Source organism: Triticum aestivum, chromosome 6D (genome assembly GCF_018294505.1).
Source record: "Triticum aestivum cultivar Chinese Spring chromosome 6D, IWGSC CS RefSeq v2.1, whole genome shotgun sequence".
Taxonomy (NCBI): Eukaryota; Viridiplantae; Streptophyta; class Magnoliopsida; order Poales; family Poaceae; genus Triticum; species Triticum aestivum.
In genome coordinates, this window is record NC_057811.1 from 489,994,922 (window position 1) to 490,021,985 (window position 27,064).

General features: G+C 48.1%; 1 protein-coding gene across 1 annotated transcript; it reads right to left on the minus strand.

Moving 5' to 3' along the window:
- Positions 1-4,966: 4,966 nt before the first annotated feature.
- LOC123142244 (aminopeptidase M1-A-like) lies at positions 4,967-12,666 on the minus strand. Its single transcript, XM_044561233.1, has 3 exons — positions 12,259-12,666; positions 5,309-5,406; positions 4,967-5,220 (listed from the first exon to the last, which is right to left on the minus strand). The coding sequence occupies exons 1-3, from the start codon at positions 12,307-12,309 to the stop codon at positions 5,025-5,027; spliced, it is 345 nt and encodes a 114-aa protein (XP_044417168.1). The 5' UTR covers positions 12,310-12,666; the 3' UTR covers positions 4,967-5,024.
- Positions 12,667-27,064: the final 14,398 nt, after the last annotated feature.

Below are 27,064 nucleotides of genomic sequence, written 5' to 3' on the forward strand. Positions count from 1 at the left end.
GAGGTCGGGGGCGGGGGCGGCGTCGAATCCGGGGTCGGGGGCAGCGTCGAGGGTGTGCGGAGAGCGCGTGGCGGACGACGGGCGACGGCGGCGGCGAGAGCGCAGGAGTTGGATTTGGGGGAAGTGGCCGTGGGGAAGGACGAACCCCGTGGTTAAGTCATAAGTAGCAGTAGCGCGTTCCAGAAAGCACGCTACTCCTAAGTTAGCTATAGCGCTTTCCGCGATACGCGCTGCTGCTACTCCTTTCTCTTTTTTTCCCTTTTTCATTAATTTTTCTTTACAATTTATTTTTTTACTTTCACCTTCTTCTATTTCTTTCATTTTCATTTATTTTTCTATTTGCTTTTTTCATTTAATTTTAAATTATTTAGCAGTAGCGCCTTTCAGCGTAAACGCGCTGCTACAAAACAAGTAGCGGTAGCGTGGTTGTGTATAGATCGCTACTACTATGTGTAGCCTATCGGCTAAGCCGTGGGAATTTTAGTAGTAGCGCGTTTAAAATCAGACGCGCTACTGCTAGAACTTTATCTTTAACGTCGTCTACACAAGCGCGCTACTGCTACTTAGCATTAGTGTGCTTTTTTGACCCGCGCTACTGCTAAAGTTCTGTGTATAAGGTTTTCCCTAGTAGTGGAACTCTACGGCTGTTTGTGACACTTATAGGAATAGCCCAATAGATCGATCAGAATGAATAACTTTGAGGTGATTTCGTACCCTACAATAATCTCTTCGTTTGTCCTCCGCTATTAGTGACTTTGGAGTGACTCTTTCTTGCACGTTGAGGATTGTTATATGATGCAATTATGTTATCATTGTTGAGAGAACTTGCACTAGTGAAAGTATGAACCCTAGGCCTTGTTTTCTAGCATCGCAATACCTGTTTCGCTCACTTTTATCGCTTGCTACCTTGTTGTTTTTATATTTTCATATTACAAAAACCTATATCTACCATCCATATTGCACTTGTATCACCATCTCTTCGCCGAACTAGTGAACCTATACAATTTACCATTGTATTGGGTGTGTTGGGGACACAAGAGAGTCTTTGTTATTTGGTTGTAGGGTTGTTTGAGAGAGATCATCTTCATCCTACGCCTCCCACGGATTGATAAACCTTAGGTCATCCACTTGAGGGAAATTTGCTACTGTCCTACAAAACTCTGCACTTGGAGACCCAACAACTTCTACAAGGATAAAGTTGCGTAGTAGACATCATGACTCAACGAAGAGAATATAAACAACCAAAGAAATACGACATCTTCGCTTCTCCTACATTTCCCTCGGACACAGTCATCTTCTTCCAATAGCCACCGAATGATTTTCTTTTCACCAGCAATTTTGAGGGGTCACTCTCTCTATCAATCTCTTCGGTGATAACCTTCGCTGCAGCGCAGGGAGATTATCTTCGTCGTTTTACTCAAAACTCCACATGATCTCTCAGGGACCTGTTACTCTGTGTGCACTAGCAAACACATAAGTCCCACACTGTTTATGTCAACAAACTCCAAAACACAAGGGGCCTATCATTGCACCAACATGCTATGCTTCTAATCAAGCCAAAGAAAAGTTTTGATTCTAGGATTAATTTTGACTTTTCAAAGGAATCTGCCAGGGGTTTTAGGACCCACATGCATTGCAGAATAAAAAGACTTGACACAAAACTCTCCTGAGCTAGATAGCTAACGAAGTGAGTTTGTCCTCAGAGTCAGTTAAGGAGACCTTATCACACAAATGAACAAGTTTGGCCCAATGGTCTTCTTTTTCCCCAATCAAAACTCTCCTAAAGCTTAAAGAAGAGAGTTTTCAAGACAAGGCATCATGTACAGTTATACGTCTAAGAAGTATTATACTACCTAGGGAAGGTTAGAGATGAATTCTCTTTCCCTAGATCTATCTTCCCAGAACCTAATTTTTTTGCCATCTCCTACGAAAATACATGCAGCAAGACGTTTTCCTATGGCCTGCATCGCATTGGCATTTTGGATTAGGCAACTCAAGCTGGACTCCCTCTGGCCTTGGGGCTCTAAGACAACGACAACTACATGCTGATATTTTTCTAATGCCTCCGAAACCTCACATATTTTTGTAGTGTGCGTGTGTGGTCCGACATATGTTTTGTATTACCATGCAATATGACTTAACAAAAAATGAGAGTTGTCATGAGTATTGTCGTACATATGTATAGGCACACTGGATGGGTGCCTTAATTTAGTCTGCTTCTTGTTAGTTGCTCACTATAAACCATGGTTGATGGATGCTACATATATGCACCTACACTTTGACGCTGAGGCAAAAAGATATAAAAGTTGCGCATATATATGCACCTACACTTCTCTGGGAGCTAGAAAGAAATAAAAGCCACATGTGCACTTGCACTTGAAAGGGAACTAAATCTTTCCCTAATCTTTCTCTAATAATAAAGCACGGATTGACTCTGTGGGTTCACGCCTCCTGCCTCCTCCGCGCCCGCTCTCCCTTTAAGATAATGAGCATTTCTAATTGCTCTAGGTTTCAAAAAATATATTTATATTTTATATATGTTCATGCTTTTTAAGAAATCCTGAAATTTCCCAAAAATATTCTGATTTAAAAATATTTAAAATTGTTAACAAAATCACTAAAAAAATCATGTGTTCATAAAATGTTGGGCTTCAAAACATGTTCCAACTCTAATAACAAAACATAAAAAATGATAGACAAACTATTTCATGCACTACTATACTATTCCATACACGAAGGAAGTTAGGCTAGCTTCTTCACATCCACACTTTATGCTCCGAACAACAATAAGAGTGTAATCTTATTACCGATGTTTATCATAAATGCTATAAGAAATGGCACATGATGACACACGATGCAGGCTTTGTTTTTTTGCTTTTGCCCGTTGCAGCGCACGGGCATTTATACTTTATAGTTTACTAGTAAAAAGGCCCGTGTATTGCAACGGGTACAAAATAAATAAATGGTTAGAAACTCAATCAATAGTATACCACTGAAACAAAGCATTGCAAGTAGAAAAACAATATTTAAAGTACTCAGTATTTTTGAAAAGAAATCCATTCTCAAATAGAAAATATTTTCTGTACTGCAACAATAATTTACCGCACCCATCTTGAGCCTCTTTTCTCCTCTCTACACTCTCTGTTCTTGGTTCTCCGATAAGGTAAAGCTCATGTTCGGCAAAGCTCCTGCCGCTGATGATGTGTTTCTTCTAAGCTCATTGAGATGGTTTTATTTTGTTTCTTTTATTAAGCCTATTGCTACCTCAATGATAACCTCAGACCTAGGGAGGGGAAGGACCCCATGCTTGGTTTTTAAGACCTGCAACTTTAAACATTTCTATATCAGTGGACTCAAGTAATCTTTGATAACACTTGCTGCAACACCTACAGTTATGAACTCATACTCGGAGTCAGAGGTTTATATCTTCCTGTTATTTCTTACAAGATCAAACCATAAATAAAAAATACATACAAACTCTAGATAATCACTTCAGCAAACCAATTAAGTTCACTTCTAGAGTGTTAAACCTGACTTTGTGATCTCTAACCCACTGGTTACTTTGTAAGGTTAAAATAATATACATATGACTATCATATCAGTAGTCTACTACAACAAAAGAATCGACATAGCAATCCTCATTGCTGCATTCATGGTCACACACCACTTCCGTGAAAAGACATGCCATGGTTCTTTGGTAGATGCCACCATACTGGTTTCATCTTTCAGAATCCACTAAATAGAACACGGATCGAACAAACAATAATATTTCGCATCTAATCCGTCCTTAAGTAAGATAAGAGTGCTTGTTGATTTGCCTCCTAACAAGAAGGCAACAGGCAATCAATGATGTCCACCTTCTTCAGCCACCATATGGTCCCATGTTTTCAGTCTCTCCAAAGTAGTTCCTTCAGCAAAAAGGAGAACCTGGCGATAGGAAGAGATGGTTGGGAAATTGCGCCGGTGAGGAGCACCAAGGCATGAACCTACGGCGGCGGTGCTCTCCAGTATACGCTACAAAGTACTTCCTCCAAGTGCAGACTGAGCCATGAAATTAAATCGAGGTGCAGCAATCTTGACACTTGTTCCTCAGCCAACAAATAAAATTGAATCATCCTACACTCATACATATGGAAAGATCAGTCAGTATGCAAGAATGTATGTATTACTAACACAGATATCAAGGATCAGATCTGATCGCCCTCTTAATTCCTCCCCTTTTTTTGCAACACTTTTTTTCTCCAATAAAAGGATACAGATTTGTTCTAAAAAAATTAAAAGATCAATAAAAGGATACTTATAGCTCTTTCCAATTGAAACCAACCGATCAACACCTTCCTTTTTTTTAGTTGATCCAAACTACTCCCTCCGTTCGGAATTACTTGTCTCGGAAATGGATGTATCTAGAACTAAAATACGTCTAGATACATTCATTTCTGCGACAAGTAATTACGAACAGAGGGAGTATAACAGAATCGTGGGGCTGAATGAAAAGAAATCAGCACCCTAGTATTTTTCTCTTCTTTCCAAAACAGGCACAGTTCTCTTCCTTACAAAGGATATCTTTTTTCTTCTGACCTGTACGCTGACATTCTTTCTCTATAAAGACAAAGGAGAATATGGTGGGCAAAACGGCGGATATCATGCAAATCTATCTCACCTTAATTTGTACTTCCCCAACTCCCCATCCTCGTCCTCCACTTCCCTTGGCGTTGACGTAGATAATCAGTCATTGATTTCACATGAATCAAACTGCATATGTATGTGAATGGACTGAGGACTCTTAAGAGCTTTGGAGAAAGTCTTCCCCGCACTGCTAGTGCATACCGATTAGCAAGTAGCAATAACAATTGCAATGTTACTTAAATAGAAGGGCCGGCCATTCACTGAAGCATGTATACATTTTTCTCTTTGAAAGAGAACTGCTTACAGACTTACAGCTGAACTGCTCAATGTGGTTGCAATGCCGGAAAAAATTCCATGAATGTTCAGATCGTCAAAGCTAGTGTAACTTCCTAACATAATTATTCTTCGGTTTTTATTTGGCAAGCAAAGGCATCTAGATTTGTGAACCTATAGCACACGCAATGGTGGTTAAATCGACGAACAACCTCATCTATGGTAGACTGATGGCCTAGTTCAGCAAGAGCAGTTAAGAGGGTACCTCTTAACAGTACATTCAAGTTACCCTGCCCACTCTTGGCCTCCCAGCCAGCTCTCCTACAAAGGGACGGGTTTCTAAAAGGTTAGAAGGGACTGCACGGTGAACTATCCTTCCACTACAGAATGGTAAAAACAAATAACTTACAGCGCGAATGGCTCAAGGAAGTCAATTAGGAAGTTCTTCATATTAACCATCTCTTCAGGTGCAGCAAGATCCATCATCTCAAATATGCGCATGCTTGTCTATAAAGGCAAAAAGAACACTTAGAACAAAATCAAGTTTAGGAGCAACAGAAGTTAGAATAGGAAGAATAGTACGTTTGATGGCATGTGCAAGAACAGTATACTCAGTCTCATTCTTCTACGCAACAATCAAGTGCAGTAACGTGACCACCTTCTGTTTAGTGTTTTTACCAGCCATAATAGTTCTACCATATCTGTCTTCTGTACTCAGTGTGTTGGTCTAAACTCCATGCCTAAGTCGGGATGCAAGTTCCTCATCATAAGTTCATAACTCACTCCATAGAAACCAGTCTAATTGACATTAGGTTTACTCCAGAAATCATCTTTCTTTTGACATTCTACAAGCCCTGAAAAATTGAAATCCTCCTGTTTTCCATAGAAAAAAGAACTTTTGCTGAACTGAGTATGAACAACAGCATAGTGTGATGGGAACTATCCACTGCCCAACTCCTTCAGACCCACTTGACAGGAATTGTGTTTGCAAGAGACAAGACCAAAAGAGGTTCAGAAAGCCACAAGCCAGAACAAAGTTTGATAACGATAAAACATGTAAAGTAGAAAAGGATTTTGCGAGTGTCTATGGTCAACCTGCTCCAGCTCTAGCTTTCCATCCAATTCGTTTTCCACCGCTTTTTGAGGGGACAATACGTTTCCATCATCTCAAGAAAATTTCCTGGACACTAAACACTAAAACAGTTGGATTCAAGGGTAAGCCTACTTGATTCTCTAATTCCCCCGAAAACAGAATGTAGCAAACATAAAAAACTTATACTACTACTTTACATGTTTTACCTTTTTTTCCTCAAGATGGAAATATAGGGACGCTGAGTCAAGCAAACACACTTACTCCAAATCAAGAAAGGTAATAACTGGTTTATAATCAATCAATATTCTTCGCATCCCGTCTCTTTCTGTTATGACCGGTTTGGTCTATACCAGAAAGAGGCCCACCGGGCATTAGTATTAGGGGCTTGACCCACAAGTTATCTTAGGCAAGTTATATTAGGCAAGTTATCTTAGGCTAAAGTTATAAATACTAGTTGTAAGACACCGTTTGAGGCAAGCAATAAAGATATTATAATCTTCTGTTGCCCGGCTCCCCAAGGAGCCGGAACCCTAGCCGCCGCACCTAACCCTAGCCGCGACGGCGCCTCATCGCCGGCGCGCCCGTTCCAGCCCTCGTCCTCCTCCCCCTTGTCCATACAATCTACGCCGGAGGCCCGGTAGGAACCCTAGTCCTACCAATTTGGTATCCAGAGACACCAGGCCGATCATGTCGCTTCCTCCATCACCGCCGCCGCTGCCATCCACCTCCGCCCCACCACCGCTGCCGCCGGCCACCTCCTCGCCGATGACGGCGATCACGTCCGGGACCATCACCACCTCCTCGCCAGGGACGACCACCACCACGGCGGATCCGCCCCCGCTCCTTACGCCCGAGGAGGTGTCGGGCACCCTGCGAGAGCTCGTCCAAGCCGTCCGGGGCATCACCCTCTACCTCGCAGGGAACCAGCCCCCGCCGCCGAGCGCCGCCACCACCGCCTATGGGCCGCCGCCGCTACAGTGGCCTGCCCCGGCCGTCCAGGCGCCCTACGGAGGGGCGCCTCCGCCGCCGCTCCTGCTGCCCTACCCGGCCGCGGGAACGCCTTGGCCAGCGTGGCCGACCGCCACCGCATCGCTGGGGGGCCCGCCTCAGCAGTTCCTCCCAGCGCCACCGCCGGACCCCCGACGCAGGCGACGGTGCAGCAGCACCACCAGGCGCCGCCGCCATCGACAGCACCACCACCCGCGTCCCGCCCTACTGGCCGGCCCCTTCGCCAGGTGCAATTTCCGCCCTCGCCATCGCCGATTCCCGCGTGGGCGGCCGGCTCGTCTCCGGACCCGGTGTATACTACGGCGCCGGACCACCCAATGCCCTCCCTCCGATCTGACCGTCCCTCCAGCTCGGCGAACTACGCCCCAGAGATCCCCGACCCGGCACACGCACTACCGTTGACTGCAGCTTCCGGGCACGGTGGCCCGACACCCCCTCGCTTCGCCAAACTGGACTTCGCCACTTACGACGGCACGGAGGACCCCCTTAACTGGCTCAACCAGTGCGAGCAGTTCTTTCGAGGGCAGCGGACGCTCGCTTCAGATCGTACCTGGCTCGCGTCCTATCATCTCCGAGGCGCGGCGCAGACTTGGTACTACACCCTCGAGCAGGACGAGGGAGGCATGCCACCATGGGAGCGCTTCCGGGAGCTTTGTCTCCTCCGGTTCGGGCCTCCTATCCGCGGGAGTCGACTGGCGGCCCTCGGCCGCTTGCCTTTCACATCCACGGTGCAGGACTACGCCGACCGCTTCCAGGCCCTGGCATGCCATGCGCCGGGCATCTCCGCGACTCAGCGCGCCAAGTTATTTGTGGGCGGATTACCGGACCATATTCGCGTGGACGTCGAGCTCCGGGATCCCCCCGACCTCCAGACGGCCATGTACTACGCCCGGGCCTTCGAACAGCGGGCTCAGGCGCTGCAGCAATCGGCCGGCCGGGGCGGCCGCCATCCCAGTCGACCAGCGCCGACTCCAACATCACCGGGCCGGCTTCCTCCAGCCATGACGACCGCACCTCCGGCCACCACCCGGACCTTCCGTCGGTTGTCACCGGCCGAGCAGCAGGAGCGTCGCCGTCAGGGCCTCTGCTTCAACTATGATGAGCCCTACACGCCGACCCATGTCTGCCCCCGCCTATTTTACTTGGAGACGGTCGACTACACCAAGGCGGACGACTCGACCGACGAGCCACCAACCGCGGCGGCCGGGGACACGCCCGCGGATTCCACGGCGACGGCGTGCGTTGTCTCCCTCCACGCTCTCGCCGGCATCCGTGGCGAACGGACCATGTTGTTACCGGTGACAGTCCATGGCGAGCGGCTGGTGGCCTTGCTGGATACTGGCTCCACCCATAACTTCCTGCCCGGGGCAACCATGCGTCGGCTAGCACTGCCGACCACGGGCGGGGAGCGCCTGCGGATCACGGTGGCAAACGGCGATCGCCTCCGGTGCCATGGGCTCGCCCGCGACGTTCCCATCTCCATCGGTGGCGAGCACTTCTCCATTACATGTGCAGGCATCGACCTCGGCTGCTTCGACTTCATCCTCGGGGTGGATTTTCTCCGGACCCTTGGGCCCATCCTGTGGGACTTCGACGCACTCTCGATGACGTTCTGGCGGCTGGGCCGCCGCATCTGGTGGGACGGCCTTGGGGGCGCCGCGCCAGCCGTGCCACACTTCCAGCTGGCCGCCGCGTCCCAGGAGGCCGAGCACCCCCTGCTGGATCCCCTTCTACAGCAGCACAGCGACCTCTTCGACGAGCCACGGGGTCTTCCACCCGCCCGGGTGTACGACCATCATATTCACCTCGTACCGGGTTCCACCCCCGTGGCGGTTTGGCCCTACCGCTACCCTCAGCTGCAGAAGGATGAGTTGGAGCGACAGTGTGCCCTTATGTTCGCGGCAGGCATCATCCGGATCTCCACGTCACCCTTCTCCGCGCCGGTGCTTCTCGTCCGTAAGTCGGACGGCACGTGGCGTTTCTGCATCGACTATCGCGCCCTCAACGCGCTCACGCTCAAGGACAAGTTCCCTATACCGGTGGTCGACGAGCTCCTGGATGAGCTCCATGGGGCGCGCTTCTTCACCAAGCTCGATCTCCGGTCAGGCTATCATGAGGTGCGCATGCATCCAGACGACATCGCCAAGACGGCGTTTCGCACCCACCATGACCACTTCGAGTTCTTGGTGATGCCCTTCGGCCTCGCCAATGCCCCGGCGACTTTCCAGGCCCTGATGAACGACGTCCTTCGACCCTACTTACGGCGGTTTGTGCTTGTTTTCTTTGATGACATTCTTATCTACAGTGCCACCTGGGCCGAGCACCTCCAGCACGTCGCCATCGTCTTCAACGAGCTTCAGGCGCACCACCTCCACCTTAAGCGCTCGAAGTGCTTGTTCGGGACACCTACCGTCGCCTACCTCGGCCATGTCATCTCGGCCGACGGGGTGGCTATGGACGCCGACAAGGTGGCGGCCGTCTCTGCATGGCCGATGCCTCACTCGCCGCGGGCTCTCCGCGGGTTCCTCGGCCTCGCCGGCTACTACTGGAAATTTATCCGGGAGTTCGGGCTCATCGCGGCGCCCCACGCGGTTGCTTCGCCGCGACGCTTTCGCCTGGGACGACGAGGCGACGACAGCGTTCGAGGCCCCCTCCTCCAGATGCCCGACTTCGACCGCCCGTTCGTGGTGGACTGTGACGCCTTGGGCGCCGGGTTCGGCGCCGTGGTTCATCAGGGCGATGGGCCCCTCGCTTTCTTCAGCCGGCCTTTCGCTCCACGCCATCTTAAGCTGGCGGCATACCAGCGGGAGCTCATTGGCCTTGTACAAGCCGTTCGTCATTGGCGGCCGTACTTGTGGGGACGGTCCTTCCACATTCGCACGGACCACTATAGCCTGAAGTTCTTGCTGGACCAACGGTTGTCGACCGTGCCGCAGCACCAGTGGATCAGCAAGCTCTTCGGCTTCGACTTCTCCGTCGAGTATCGGCCGGGCCGTCTTAACATCGTGGCCGACGCGCTGTCCCGTCGCGACTCCGACCTTGCTTCCTCCACCGACGAGTCCGCCAGGGCGGCCCTGTGCATCCGCTCCGGGCCGACGTTCGGTCTCTTCGCCGACATTCGCCGCGCAACTGCGACGGCCGACGACGCCGTCCTTCTTCAGCAGCAGCTCACGGCCGGCGACCTGGAGGAGCCTTGGCGCTTCTTTGACGGACTGCTTCTCCATGGGCGCCGGATCTTTGTTCCGGCGCATGATGATCTCCGTCACCAGGTGTTACAGCTCGCCCACTCGGCGGGTCATGAGGGTGTGCAGAAAACCCTCCATCGTCTTCGCGCCGACTTCTACATCCCTGGCGATCGCGCCCTGGTCCGCGACTGGGTTCGGTCTTGTCAGACATGCCAGCGCAACAAGATGGAGACCCTGAGGCCGGCTGGCTTACTTCAGCCTTTGGAGGTGCCGTCTCAGGTTTGGGCGGATATCTCCATGGACTTCATCGAGGGCCTTCCCAAGGTGGGCGGCAAGTCGGTCATTCTCACGGTGGTCAACCGCTTCTCCAAGTACGCCCACTTCATCGCGCTCGGCCATCCGTACACGGCTGCGTCAGTGGCCCGGGCCTTCTTCGACGGCATCGTCCGTCTCCACGGGTTCCCTGCTTCGATCGTCAGTGATCGGGACCCAGTGTTCACGGGCCATGTCTGGCGCGATGTCTTCAGGATGGCGGGTGTCCAACTCCGCCTGAGTACGGCGTTCCATCCTCAGACAGATGGTCAGTCCGAGGTGGTTAACAAGGTCATTGCCATGTATTTGCGTTGTGTGACAGGTGATTGGCCTCGCGCTTGGGTGGATTGGCTCTCTTGGGCGGAGTACTGCTACAATACCTCTTATCACTCCGCCCTGCGCGCGACGCCGTTTGAGGTGGTCTATGGTCGACCACCCCCGCCTATACTTTCGGTGGACCCGGAGACGGCTCGGACGGAGGTTGCGGGTGACCTTATCCGCACTCGTGACGAGATGCTTGCTGAGGTTCGTCAGCGTCTCCTTCAGGCACAGCAGCTGGCCAAGCACTACTACGACGATCATCATCGCGAGGCGGAGTTCGCGGTGGGTGATTGGGTGTGGCTGCGTCTCCTCCACCACTCTACGCAGTCACTCGACCCGCGCGCGAAGCGCAAGCTCGGCCCTCGCTACGCCGGGCCCTTCCCTATCTTGGAGCGCATTGGGAAGGTGGCATATTGTCTTCAGCTTCCAGCCCGCGCTCGCATCCACGACGTCTTCCATGTTGGGCTGCTCAAGCCTTTCCGTGGCGAGCCACCGGCGGCTCCTCCGGCGCTTCCTCCACTCGCCGATGGTCGCATTCTTCCCGAGCCGGCAAAGGTGTTGCAGGCGCAGCTCCGTCGTGGCGTCTGGTTCGTCCTCGTTCAGTGGGCGGGCCTTCCGGAGGAGGAGGCTACTTGGGAGCAGCGTGACGAATTCCGCCAACACTATCCAGACTTTCAACTCTAGGACGAGCTGTTTGCGCAGGCGGGGAGAGATGTTATGACCGGTTTGGTCTATACCAGAAAGAGGCCCACCGGGCATTAGTATTAGGGGCTTGACCCACAAGTTATCTTAGGCAAGTTATATTAGGCAAGTTATCTTAGGCTAAAGTTATAAATACTAGTTGTAAGACACCGTTTGAGGCAAGCAATAAAGATATTATAATCTTCTGTTGCCCGGCTCCCCAAGGAGCCGGAACCCTAGCCGCCGCACCTAACCCTAGCCGCGACGGCGCCTCATCGCCGGCGCGCCCGCTCCAGCCCTCGTCCTCCTCCCCCTTGTCCATACAATCTACGCCGGAGGCCCGGTAGGAACCCTAGTCCTACCACTTTCTAATTCTGGCATTGGTTAACTCACTTATCAACAGAACCTGGTTTTTTCAGGCTTTCTACCTTACACAGTACAATTGTAATTCAGTAGCAGTATATTTGTATCTAATCTTCCATATATGTTCTTTCAGGCTTTCTACTTTACACAGTACCATTGTAATTCATCGAGTATATTGGTATCTAATCTTCCATATAGAAGCTACTCATTGCAGATAAAAGGGCAACTGCGTGGAAAATACAGTAGCTTTGGTTTCATTGACTGATTTTTTTACACCATTATAAGGGGGTGACAAGTTCAGAGACAGTGTCCATTAGGTATCTGGCAAGCTATACTTCAATCAGAGAAGGGGATGACACACAAATAGTTCAATGGAGAAGGAAGAGAGGAATGCACCATCTCTGGGTGGTCTGGCAAGATTCTGGACCAAGGATGAGTAGTCTCCATGGCCTCCGTCGCCGCATCCGTGGTTCCTCGGTCCACCGGACTTCTCACCAAAGCCGCCTCCCCAATTCCATCAGCTGAAGCAACATAGTTGGATGGTCCTCTGCCCTCTGTCGTCGTCGCAGGAGGAGGAGTGGTGGGTTGGGCTACCCCACCGAAGACATCAGATGGTCCTCCCGTTCCACCGCGGCCGCCCTCTCGCGTCCTCCCCTCACCGTCCTGCTGCCTCGTCTTCCTCCTCCTCCCCCGCGCCTCCACCAGCCTGGTGCTTCGCGTGGCTCCTGCCCTCGCGCACCGGACCGACGACAAGGTACTACGACGACGACTGGGGATAGGAGAAGGTGGCGAGGGTTGCCGGGAGCGGAGGGATGGGGCGCGGCGGCGGAGCGAACCCTAGCGCCGGGGCGTCTCGGGTTCTCGTGCGGGAGAGAGAGGTGTTTGTCAATTTTTTCACTTAAAGATGAAACGTCATGGAGCGCGGGTTAATTAAAAAAACTACACGGACTTTTTCAAAAAAAAAGACATGACGGTGAACCCGACAGACTCAATCCGTGCTTTATTATTACTAGCACATATGCCCGTGCGTTGCAACGGGAGAAAAACTTGCATGCTATTTTTATGTTCACCATCTTCTCTTATGTCTCCAATTTATTCGGGCCTTTCTCCCATTCGAGAGTGCAGTTCCTCCGTTTCCCAAATATAATTTAGATCCGTGCACCAGTCTCTGCTTATCAAATCACAAGAGGACTTGTTAATACGTCAACCAATGTCATATATAAATTTATGTAGTTAAGAAAGTAAGATAGGACTATTTAACATGTGAACAAAATATGAAGGTTTATTAGCTTGCTTCAATGCTGCCCTGCCCCGCCCGCTCCTTGAGCCGGAGGGAGTGGCTGAAGCGTGGCATGGTCTCCAACCCATCCCATACGGGTGTGAAGGCTAATACTATATTCTTGCAATGATGATGTAGACACGTATTTAGGATTCTCGGCATTCAAATGCTTGGGGGTCTTAGATCCGGCAACCTTGGAAGCGTTGGCGTTCTGTGAAGCCCTTTCTCTTGCTCTTGATCTTTGTCTATCACATGTGATCATAGCATCAGAGTGCAAGATTGTGGTCAATGACACCAAGGAAGGCACGGGTGGATAGTATGCAACATTATTAAGGAGATTAAAGCGGCATCAAGATAATTCGCAAGATGCTCCTTATGATTGTCTTCGAGAGACTGAGTCGGCACATCATCTAGAGATTGACGAAATCGTCACATAAACCTTCATAGACAACGGGAACTTCTCCTGCCACTAAATACACATCGCCGAAAGGCATGTAATAAACCCAAGAAAATGCGAACACAAGTGCCAAGTCTAGAACTTGTACCCTTGTGAGCTGGAGTATCGTTTTCCTCCTAACCATCCAACAACAGGTTGGTTCGCAGAGCATACATATTCTAATGCATGCAGATTAAATATGTGCCCTTAGGATCCTCGTGCTCATTAGATAGCATTGTTGACTTTCTTTTTTACCGTTAACCTGTGCGAACAAAGACCAGTGGCCATGAATTAGGATTGGCCGGCTCCATTTAAACTCGATATACTCAATATTTTTTAGGCTATCAAGATAATCGTCATACTTTTGCATCTTAATTTTCTAGAGCAACTCATTGTACTGTCCAAGATGTAACGATATGCATAAACATCTAGACTTAACCTATGCAAAGATGCATCTTAGGTACTATTGTTTTTATCTCGGCCTCTTTGAGAGTTATGTCATCTAAGTCATTTTAGAAGCATATATCCAGTTGTTACCTCTAAGGGGAAAAAATGTGTGTGCCTTTGAGTATTCCTTTTATCCAATCCTAACTTCCACATAAAAAGTATAAAATCGTTAACATGAGAGCTGGCTAAATTGGCATACTCTAGCAATCGTTGCACCTCTCATAATATTTCTTTCACGGAAAATCTAGCGTAACAAAATAAAATAAAAAAGAAAGCATCCCAGCAATATAGTTCATAAATACCAGAAATCAGTTGAACATGCTATTGATCATGCAGACCTCACGCACAATGCTTACAAAACACTCAATCTAGTAGCAATAAACATCAGCCATGAAACGCTTATAATCAGTGCCAGCAGTCGGTATCTCTCTCGTAGCATTAGTAGCAGCACCAAACAAGCACCAACAGCACAACCCAAAACAAAGATATTTTTATCTTGCAAAATCTCCCCCTCTCTTTCACTCCCTCACCTTGTATCATAGCAAGCGGCCGCAACACCGCAACTTTAGAAAATATAATAATCAAGCCGCAGGTAGTAGCACCATAGTGTAGTCTCTCATCCAAATTGTAGAGAACGAGCAGTCAATAATTTCATCTTTCATTCAGCCCCATTGCCACGGACACCTCGCTCCCTACACCCTCAGCTCCTTTGCCTGTGCAATCCCGCATCAGGGTCAAACACGAGCGCTCCTCCGGTTCTCTGACCTGCCTGTTAGCTCATCCTCCCAAGATCTCCCTTGGCACGACCTCTCACAGCCCAGCCATGTCCTTCGACTTCCTCTCCCTGCAGCGCCACCTCCCCTGACGACTTTTCCTCCCACGTCGACCTCGCCTGCCTCTGCATCTTCGCTGAAGTAGGGGCTTGCGGAGCAGTCAGATCGGCAACACGGATAAGAAGCAGCGGCCCTCGCTAACCAAGACACTGTTTGGGATGCCCTGGAGCCCTGGAGGAGAGTGTGCTCCCGTCCCCCAGCCGCTGGGATGTGCTGCGGAACACCCAATGTTGGAGAGCGTTCTCCCATCTCCCAGTCGGCGTGCATTGCGGCAAGGCCGCCTAGATACGGGGATAGATAGAAACTACGACCCAGCGCGCCGGCGACGGCCACGACGCAGGGGTCGGCTGCACTGCGGAGCAGAAAAAACATGGGCAGTGGCTTGAGACGTGGTCGGATGACTGGAGCGGAGTTATCTCGATCTTGTTTTCTGGTTGAGGAAATCAAGGGGAAATCGATCATACGACTTATCAGCACCATCGATTATTCGTATTGAGCGGGGTGATCGCAGCACCACACGGCATCGGCGGCAGCGATCCGGCGGTGTGGAATGGAGCAGCGGCACAACAATGGATCTTGGGACGGTAGCAACTTGACCGACGGAAGCTCCTGGCAGCACGAGCGGAGGTCCGTGGCAAGCCTTCTTGTCTGCTTCTCCTCCGCCTCTCAAATTGATATTTATTGAAGGGGTTGGGAAGGCAACGAGGAGGTGTAGTTTGACTCCAACTCAGGTCCATAGGGAGGGGAAATTTTGCCCGTGCGTTAGTAGGTATATAGACTATCAAAAAATAGAAGGACTCTTTTGCAAAAATACGTGACGGTGAACCCAAATTGAAAGCGTAAAATCACGGGAAGAAGCGTATTGTGACGGTGAACCCGACAAAGTCAATCCGTGCTTTATTATTAAAAAAATTTAGGGAAAGACTAGCACAAATGCCCGTGCGTTGCAACGGAAAAAAAATTCTGTTCTTATAAACCATGTCTGGTCGGGTCGAGGAACTATATCACGGGATAAGTTGCTTATGATAAAAAAAGTATAATTTGAGGATCACGAGTTCATGACATGGAGCTTAGGACATGGGTGCGATTCAGAGTAAATTGATCTAGTGACAACATTTTCTTTTCGTAAAACTTTTGATCTATTCTTAACATCATGGCAACATAAAGAACATCAAAAATAATAAAATGTAGTAAGTAATAACAATTACGTCGAGCATTTCAATGGAAAATAAAATTGTTGCAAATTTAGTTCTAATATTAATGCCCATGACAACATCTGGGAAAGAAATCTAGTTCCTATGAACAAAGATAGAACTTGGGGTACGATTCGACTAAATTGATCTGATTAACAATATTTTCTTATGGAAGAAGTTCTGTTTTATTCATAGCATCATTGTGATAATATAAAGCACATTAAAAGTAATTAAATTTAATGAGTATTCAAAACTACATCATATGTTTCAACGAAAAATAAAATTAACACAAATTTAGTAAGGAATATTAATGCCGATGGCAACGTCCCCCTCTACCATGCATTATAAACCATTGTGCAACATCCTCTCCAATCATTGTGCAATGTCTTCCTTTCATTATTTTGTTGTTACTTGTGCGCCCAATCCCAATGGATGGTACTTTCTTTCTACCTTGCATGTATGTGAAGCCCCATAATTACCCCACAATTCTGGGAATTATTTCCTACCCAATCGACGATGCATCTTTTTTTTAGATGCATGGCAAGCCCCCATGGTTGCGAGGGTCAAGACTCGAGACTGCACTTGGTAATTCTACACAAATATGGCAATGGAAAAGAAAGATAAGGGTACCTGTCCACGTAATTGAAGCTTGGTAGTGGTCATGGCATGCTGGTTCAATTAGCTTGGAGCAATCCCAGGTCAAGGTCACAACAACGGTGATTTGGATGCATGCATGGTTGTAAAGCTACATCGACAGCACTCGGTCCTTCAGCCTCTGCCGCTTTTTTTATCTGATGAATTTTGCTGCTCTACTCCTGCTGCTATTGTATCACACAACAGAATTTGATCGAAAGACGAAATCTGCGTCCACTGCGACCACAAGGCTGGGCACGAATCCTTTTGTGACTGTGATTGAGACGTGTGTTCTCAACGAGTTCATTTTAACTGCGCCACCTGCATAAGAGAACTCGGCAAGGATGGTCCTTGTCGTCGGCAGCGGCGAGGCCGCAGACGGAGGAGTTGAGCCAGAGAAGCTGCAAGACGCTCTTGTAGAATGCTGGCTCAGGTATGCGGCTCGACGACTGCTTTCGGAGACGCCGAGTACAAACGCCACGCTTGAACGATTCTCTTTGGAGAGATACACGTACAAGGCCGAGATACACATACAAGGCCAATGCTAGCTAGCCAACGCTAGCGCCTTGATTAGAACATATAAGTTGAGCGGATCGATTTCGCCGGCTACGGACGCACACACGACGAGATGCTAGTCGGCGCGCGGTGATCAGTACGTGCGCCAACGCTGAGGACGTGGAGGCGGAGCAGCACTGATTTCTTCCAACGGAGGTATCCATCCTCTCCGTCCAGAGCAAAGGCAACGGCGGCGACGATATTGATCCCTTCACATCTGTCGTGTTGTGATTCTTCCTACGATCTCACGATTTGAGCAACGACTTCGATCCCGATCTAGCATCGAGGTGAGAAGCGGCGGCGGCGGCTTCGTGCGTGTGGAGGACGAAGGGATTGTGTGCATGATGTCTTTGTTTGCTCGTAATATGTAACCTGGTGGAGGCCCTATGCTTTCAGGAGGAATCATGCCCGTGCTCTCTCCTTCGAGGCCCAATACAATCCTGGTGGCCCAATCGATCGAATCGTCATCTTTCTGTGACACTTATTATTATTGTTAGAACCACCTCACGTATTAGTACCACCTCACGTATATGTTTTAAATTCAAACTGAAAGCGTATTGTGACGGTGAACCCGACAAAGTCAATCCGTGCTTTATTATTAAATTAGGAATTAGGGATTAGGGATTAGGGAAAGACTAGCACAAATGCCCGTGCGTTGCAACGGGAGAAAAAAATTCATACTTCGTAGCCTAATAAGCATGGCCTAAACCACGTGGACGGCGTCGAGGAAGTCCACCTGAGGAAGCCATGCCGGCATCCAAGGAGACAACATGGAGATTCGCCCGAAGAGAAAATTACCGATTTACGTTGCTACAGGGCAGCGTAGCAGACGAACGACATCAGTCGAGAATGGTGGCCCACGGCGGCGTTTACTCGGGAAGGAGAGGCATTCGAAAGAAAGTATTTTTTTAGAATAGGGAATGGGAGGATAGATGTGTGCATGTGCGTCGACTCTCGCCAGAGCGTGCATGTTATTTTTTAAGAGAAAGAAATGCATGCGTGTTGCGTAAGTGAAATGCTTGAAAATGTACACCAGCGCAGTACAATAATAACAAAATGGTTTATCGAGAATTCAAAACAACGTACTATTATAAAATAGTGGAATCCTAGAATCCCAATGCGTAGCACAGTAGAACCCTAAGCCCAGGGTGCGGTCAGCTTTGGCGGTTCTGCCGTCCGAGCATTGATGTAGTGTTTGTTTTAGAACTGCTGGTGGTGCCGCAATTAGCATCTCTTAGCAATTTTTCCTTCGAGACACTTCTTTTCATCACTTATGATCTGTTGGAGGTGTATTTTAGCCTCAAGTGAGGAAAGAATGCAGTTTCTTAGCCCAGCTATGCTTTTAGGGCTGCCGTTGAAGATATAATCAATTTTAGGGCCATGCTTACACACCTACCTCAATAATACGCAGAATCAAATGAAGCAACTGATCAGTTTTCTTCTAGACATGAAGGGTCTAAAGAAGGAAAAGAGTGAGAACAAACACATGAGAGTGATTACATAAGAAAGTCGTATACTTTGTGGACCCTCCATGCATATATACTTTGTGAAGTCTTCGTCGTATCGATTTACTAACTTCCTCTTCTGTCGCGACATATGCCAGGTTCTCCATCGCAATTGATTCTTTGCATGGTGTGTTATGCTTCAGTTCACGATTAGCTGCAATTTGCGCTATTCTTGCTTTCTTTTGCTCAGGCTTCATATTTGCATATTTTTGCCTTTCTCTTGCGCATTTTTTTTGTTTTTTGTGCTAGCTCCATATTTGCATATTTCTTCCTCCCTTGTATGCATTTTTCTTGCACATAAGTTGAATCTTTAATTGTTTTGTTTCACTGATAGGCCTGGCGTCGCTTTTTCAGCTTTTCTTGTTTTTCTTCATTGGTCATCCGTGCATATCGCTCGCTATCTCTTTTATTTCTACGTTCCTTGGCATCCAGGACTGGAGATAGTGACCCAAATTGCTTGGCTGCATGAGTGTTTTCAATATTGTATGAATCTTTTATGTTTACTAAAAGAAGAAACTGATTAGATTTTGCATCATAAATAGAATATATGTAGCTACTTATAAGTTGCTTTAATACATTGGACATAAGCATTAGAATATATGTAGATTTAAAGATTATATTGGCCAACCTAGACTTTCTCTCTTTTTCCCTTTTTGCATTATATTGCTTTACATTACTGCCTTAAACCAAGATAGTGCCTATATTATAATCATGGTGGTAAGATATTGCAATTGTTGTAATTACCTTAGCTATTTTAATAAAGCAATGTACTTTTGTTTACTATATTCTTTTGTTTAAATAATAATTTTTGTAGTGTGGTATCCTTAAACAAAGTTTGAAATAAGCATGAATGAGTCAACCAATGTGAGCTGATGTATTGATAGTGTCATGTTTTTCCTGGGTGCAATTTAGGAAATAAAAAATGATATTGAAGTAAGGGCACTGGTATACACAGAATTTTTTTCGTCCGACTTCAGTACGACAGTTAAGATCGGATCATAGATGCATAGTGATGAAGCATATCACACCGGCAAATTAACCATCCTAATGAGTTATGGACATCAGACAATAAAAATATCCTGCACGCAACACTTTAGTTGAAGTAAATTTACCTAGTGCAATTGTTCCTCCATACCACCTCGAGCGTGTCCCCATTCAGGGATGTTGCACGCTACATCGAGATCAGACTCTATGACCATGACTTCTAAATGTATGTGTTTTGGTGTTCGTGATTTATTATGCAGTCGCATAATGCCGTGTGTGTGCTAACCGGTGTATATATATTAGTCCAAAATTGGCTCTAATGTTAGTCCGTGAAGGACACAAAAACAGTACCAAATCCAATCGAACTTTGGTTAAAATCGACCAGCAACAAACTGGGCTCTCTGTTCATTAAAGGTCGCTCTTTTATTTCGCATATATAGAAGGTTAATTTATTCTTCCTCTTTTTTTCCTTATTTCCTCTATTCCTTGAAATCCTCTTTAAGAGCCAAGTAGCCACTCTTTCCTTCCATATTTCATTATATCACGATCCCTGAGATTTCTTCCTTATATTTCTCGCTCTCTTATTTCGCATATATAGAAAGCTCATTAAGCCTTCTCCCTTTTTTCCCTTATATTTTTTTGATTCTTTTCCTCTTAAGAGGCCAATGGTAGCCACTCTTTCCTTCTTCTTTAGCCTCACTTCCCTTCGATATTTTTTTAATATAACGATCCCTGAGATTTGCTTCGTGATACCCAGAAAATTTAAACACCTATATAAATTGGGTACATTTTATTTAGCGGAGCCAGGTGGCACTATTTATTATATGAGTCAACCTGACTATCTGCACATAACATTATCTAGCCCAGTTGGCTGCGACATTGTTTACTGGGCTGGAGATTTTGAGTTCAATTCCTCCCATCGGCAATTGGCAAGTAATTTTGAGACGATTTGTTTGGGCCACCCAGATAGGGGGGCCTGATTTGTTCGGCCTGGCCGGTTCGATTCCTAAGAGGGTGCTGAATTTGTTTCCGTCTTGCGACCCCGATCCTCATGATGCCGCAAGTGACGTATGGGAAAACAGGGTGGACGTACGAAACGGACAAAAATTAGGGAGGAAGGAGGAAGGACGTGCAGACCCCAAATTAGTACCACCTCGTTTATATTACGATTTTGTCCATACAAATTGTAAAAGCATATTATGACATGAGAAGAAAGCGTATTGTGACGGTGAACCCGACAAAATCAATCCGTACTTTATTATTAGGGATATATATATATATATATATATATATATATATATATATATATATATATATATATATATATATATATATATATATATATATATATATATATATATGCCCGTGCGTTGCTACGGGAGAAAATTGATGTTTCCACTAAAACGCCCATGAACGCGGCATGACAACATCCCTGGAGGCTGGGAGGCGCATGCTGATATGTAGGAGAAATGCATATCATGCTTTAATCTCCATTAATTGCGGTGGATGCATGTCGTGACACACTGAATGAGTAGAAATGTTACATGGTGAGTTCTATTTAATCACTGCATGCAAGAATTGAATGTTTCACATAATGTAAACGTACGAGGGAAAGAAATAAAAGTAAGACTTCCAAACAAAAAATATAATGAGATAGGCTCAACAAACTGAAACAGGGGAGCGTAGTTCCTGGGAGTGCATTATATCTGAATCGTTGGTGGTAAGAAGCACTTACCTTACTTCACCCTCATCGTACATATTTAGAAAATTGATGAAGTGCATATACCACGAATTCTGGATTAAATACTTTAACATGCTATCACGCAGTTCACACTCACATTTAATTAAATGATATTCCAAAAAATGAAATTGCATAGATATTTGATCTATTTAAAATGAGGGAATTCACATGGTGGTTCTCTTTATAACCCATACAACATATCTTGCCAACATTATTAGAGAGCTCAAATAAATTATTTCATTATTTGGAAATTACCCTTAAAGACACTTGCAAATTAAATCCCTTTGTTTCTAAATATTTAATTCCATGCCAAATTCAGGGAGGCCACATGAAAACTTTCAACTCAATTATTATTGGCCTCCAAATAAATATGTTTTTCAAAAAATAGAAGAAAACCCCTTTCTATTTTTTAAATCAAGGCCAGCCCACCTTTCTTTTCCTCCTCCCAGCCCAGTCGGCCTTTTCGCCCAAGGCCCAGCCAACCTCCTTAACCCTAGTCGCCCCTGAGCTCGATCCCGATTTCTCTCTGCCTCCTCCCCGACCCCCTCCCCTTGCGCCGTCACCCACCGCAGGAGGTGCAGCCGAGCCGTGCGTCCACGGCCTGCCCCACCGCCGGCAAGGATCTCACACCCACGGCATGCCTTGCCTGCCGCCTCTCGGTCACTGCGAGCACCCCGACCTGCTTGCTTAACCTCGTAGCCCTGCCCTCTTTCTTCCAACCCGCGCCTACCGCAGGAGCTCCTCGTGTGCCAGCCGCGCGTCCTTGCCTCGCCCGCTAGTGAGTCCCTCCATTGTGCCAGCCGCGCCTCCTTCCCTCGCTATTTGCCCCTCTATTTCCGAGGATTCCGGCCAATCAAGTATACCTGCCCACAAATCCATTTATTTGCATCCCAATCAGCATGGGCGTATGTTCCCTGATTTTCCTCTTGTTTCTCTGTCCGTGAGGAAGCTTGCTGATATCTCAGGCAACTCGCAAACATATTTAAGTTGATACAATTTAGTGCAAAAAGTCGAGGTGGTGCTATTTAATTAGCCACCGAACCCTCCTTGTGACTTGTGATGTGATTGTTTGCTAGTTCAGTTGGCTGGACTCTTCCGTTTAGTGGCCCAGAAAATAAATTCCGATCCACACTTATTTTAGTGGCCCATAACAGGAACATACCACCGGCTGGGCGCCGACGTACGAAACGGAAACTGCTCGATCCTGTGTCTCCATGAAGTGCGGGTTCATTAATAAAAACTACAGGGACTATTCTGCAAAACCGTCGTGACACCAAACCCTCCTTGTGACTTGTGATGTGATTGTTTGCTAGTTCAGTTGGCTGGACTCGGTTTAGTGGCCCATAAAATAAATTCCGATCCACACTTATTTTAGCGGCCCATAACAGGAACATACCACCGGCTGGAGGCCGATGTACGAAACGGAAACTGCTCGATCATGTGTCTCCATGAAGTGCGGGTTTATTAATAAAAACTATAGGGACTATTCTACAAAACCGTCGCAACGGTGAACCCGACAAAGTCAATCCGTGCTTTATTTATTAGGGAAAGTTTATAATACAGCATGGATTGACTCTGTGGGTTCACTGTCACAATACGCTTTTTTCCGTGAATTTACGCTTTCAATTTTTTTTCATCTATATTATTTTCTACGTCCGAGGTGGTATTATTTTACCTGCGTATACTACATATATATACATTGGGGAGTACACGCAGACGCACCTAACGCCCGACCCAGTTACAAGTTGATTCCGACTCCACGTGCATACGGCAGACGCCATCACTTCGGGCTCGATCTCCGGTGCCGCCGCCTTGCAAGCCGTGCCGCACCTGGACGACGGCATCGTCTCCGAGATCCTGTGCCGGCTCCCCACCAAAGAAGTGTACCGTCTCGCCGCCGTCTGCCGGAGGTGGCGCGCGGTGCTCTACCAGCCCACGTTCCTCTGCCGCCACCTCTCCCCGCGGCCGCTGCCGCTCCTCGACGACGGCCCGTCCGCCTTCATCCTCCAGCCACGCGGCAAGATCGGGTACACACACCTCACTCTCGTCGCCACCAACCCTGGCGACAGCTTCCCTGTCAGATTCCCCGTCCTCGATAGGTACAAGGATCGCCGTCCTTCGCCACGGCAAATTGTCCGAGTTCCACGGCCAGATCCGACACCCGCCCTCCTCGACAAGGGCACCGAAAAATCAGTTTTCCGCCTTTTCTACTCCATCGGTGCCGACGACGAAGACGACGCTCCTTATGTGTCTGAGTCTGAGTCCGAGGACGGAGCCGCTGACGCAGAACTGCCGGTGGTCGGCAGCTTGTTTGACGGCTCTTACTCTGAGGACGCCGCCGCTGAACAACAGCCTGGGGTCGTCGACCCTACTGCCACGGTGATGGATGTCGCTGAGCCGGACGCTGTTCCCTCGCAGCATCCCGGCTCGCCGCCGACGTCTGAAGTGCACGTGGAGGACTATGTCGTCTTCTTTGAGAAGACCGTCCCCATGCTTGACATCTCCATCGTCGCATCGCATGGCCCACTCCTGCTGGCCCGCAGCCTGAGCGGGTACTATGTATGCGACCCAGGCGCGAACCGCTAGCTCGCGCTTCCACCATCAACCATCGCATCGGACCGTGACGCCAACTCCAGACTCGAGTACCACGTCGACGCGTCCACCGGTAACACGGACTTCACCGTGGTCCTTCTCCTCCGGCGCAGGCTCCACTGCGGGCTCGTGGAGACCTTCTCGTCCTTGACCAGTACGTGGAATGTGAGGGAGCTCCGGTCGGAAGGCGTGGCGCGCCGCCTCGGCGCCGCACCCCCCGGCGTCCACGTCGGCACTTGCTTCTACTGGCTCAGCCGGCGCAAGAGCCGCATCGTCCGCCACATCGCCGCTCGTGACCGCGCCTCGCTGCTACGCGAGCCGCCGGAGGCGGAGCAGTCAAAGTGCCGGGTGGGAGGGGCGCTAGGCAAGGTGGGCGCGGCGCTCCGGCTGTGCGTGTTCGACATCCGCGACGAGAAGGGCGACTCGATGCTCCCACATGACGGCCTGGAGGGTGTGCACGGGCACGGCGTGTGGCAATGGAGGGCGTGTCGGCGGCCTCGCGCCCGTCATGGCAGCGCATGCACGAGGAGTTGGTGGAGGACATCTCTGTGTGGTACTTCCTGACCGGCGTCGAATGTGCAATTCTTCGTGAGTGTGAGACGTCCCATGCTCACGTATACCTATTTTTATCTTTATCTTTTCTTTACCTACTAATCTTTACCTCGTGTGGAGAGGGGGTAGGTCGTCCCTCCTTGCGGACGCACGGACGAGGGTCTCATGCTGCCGCCGTGCATCAGGTGTTCCTGATGTGCCCCCCTTGCTGCGTAGGTCAGGCTTATTTTCTGTGTCTCCTGAACCTAGATTACAACATTGTATGACATGTGGTTTTTGTTCTGGTTCATATGGATCAGACAAGAGCTTTCCTTTTCTGCTGGGATTTGTAGCTCATTTGGATTCACGATTGTAAATCACGGATTAGTTTTCAGAGTTTTCACTCTGTCATGTGCACACCACATGTTTGAAAAAAGCCTACCAATATAAGCTGGCCTTAGCCACCGTTGGCGTGCACCAGTAAATAGTCGATCCCTGCAGTGGGGGTGGTGCTCGCTTCCAAGTCTGAATCTATAGGGACAATGTGCTGCACTAGTTCTGATTTTTCCGCTATCGAGGTGCACCAGAAGTAGTTCTGGAAGTCCTGGGACTACGATGGAAAGCGGGTCTAGGTGTGGAGCCACCGCCATCTGATAGCACTTCAACTTACAATTCGTGTGAATCCACTGTCTATTGTCATTGCTTAATTTGCATTGATTGTTCCTACCACATATAGCTAATTTTAATTTTCATACGTGTTGAAGGTTGATTTGTGCATGAAATGCTTTGTGAATCTGAGCGGTTTGGCTTTTTATCAAGGAATCTCGCGCAATCTTTGTTTTCGACAGCAATTGGTGCATGTACATAACAGGGAGCAATTCTCCCTTTGGACATTTGTATGATGTTGTTTGCTAGCAAGTTTTGATGTTTCCTGGTCTGAGAGAACAAACAAGTATCCAAGCATGCCGAAGCCTTTATTCTCATATTCTTGATGCTGAAATTGATGGCCTATCTTCCATTTGCCAGAGAGATGTGTCTTTGCTTCATTGTCATTTGAATGTGCTGATGAAGAGTTGAAGCTGGAAGAAGCCCAACCGTCAAACAAATAATTCTGAAGACCTATGGATTGTCTCCGAAGTGTTGAGCTTACTAAGAGATGACATAAACTGTGAGCTTTCATCTGAGAAAGTTGTGCTGGTATCTGGTTGGAAAACATGTTTCCTATTACCACCACCCCTAGCAGATCACATTTGCTTCGTAATATCTCTTGCAATTTCTCTAAATCCGTTTTTTGTATGGCCTGATGATTCATCATTATATGCCACGCATGCTGTGTTCCTTCAGAATGAGGGGTTTCATGTGGAAGGCCAAAGGATCCTTCAGTTTGCTTTCCCAATGTTTGACTAAATATTTCATTCATGTTGAACAGACCTTACGAGCAATCATGGAGGCACTGCTTGAGCTAGCTTCCTTGTGGACGGATTGATAGAGGCACTGCATGAGGAACCGAGCCACCGATGCAGGTCGGCGCCGACTCCATTGCACACGGCAGCCGCCACCACATCTGCCGTCTCTGCATCCGAACGAACTGCTCCCCGCTGCTGCTTTGTGAGCCACCACATCCAGCGAGGACGCTGCTGCCGCCACTGCTTCTGAGGACGCAGGAGCCGCCTCATCCAGTGAAGACTCGCCGATGTTCCACAGTTAGGCCGCCGTTGCCGCCGTTGCCGCCGTTGTTTCCGCACTAAATCGCAGGTTTTGCCCGGCCCCTAAATTTTTTCCTCCGCTTATCATGGTTATTTGTCCTTCCTCTGTAGAATTGAGCGCATGTTTTTATATTCTCAAAGGTGAAGACCTCATTCTTTGAACCCTCACGGGCAGTCCGGGAACACTTTGGGATGAACACCCATCCGAACAAGTAGAGTAAATAGTTCAGCATTTAGGCTGTAACATTTAGCAAAAAACGAATCTGAAACCCAACAAGTGCTCTCCGAACCAAGCTAGACAGTCTCCTATCACTAGGCTCACCAACCAACCTGGACTTTGATTCTTTAGCATTTGAATTCCTACGTGCACATTACATTAGACATAGTTAAACTGTGCATATTTAGCAGCTTTTCTACTTACAGGTAATTGTTCTTAACTCTGGTTACATTTCTGTATGGCCGCAAAATTCAAGCAATTGTATATATACATACTTTGGTCACGGTATGATCATCGAATACAATATGACACTTGCCGCTAAATTTCTTCAGTGTAAATCTGGGAATGTACTTCTCTTTATGTAATTAAGTCTGGATTACTAGATGTTATGCAAATGGCTTTTTTGTTCCTTAGTCAGTCCGTCTGTGGAGCTCCACAGACGGACGTTGGCTGTGTTCGATGATGGAGCTACCTGTGTTGGATGTGTTGCCGGGTAGGCTGACTATTTTTGTTAGATCTGAAATACACTTATGCTAATATATAATGCTAC

Excerpts from the sequence above, each read along its gene's own strand:
- LOC123142244 (XM_044561233.1), bottom strand. The coding sequence starts at position 12,309 with ATGGAGACTACTCATCCTTGGTCCAGAATCTTGCCAGACCACCCAGAG. Across the intron at positions 5,407-12,258 it reads TGCCAGACCACCCAGAGATG|ACAAGCATGCGCATATTTGA; the intron begins GTGCATTCCTCT and ends TTGCCTTTATAG. Across the intron at positions 5,221-5,308 it reads TTCCTTGAGCCATTCGCGCT|GAGAGCTGGCTGGGAGGCCA; the intron begins GTAAGTTATTTG and ends GTCCCTTTGTAG.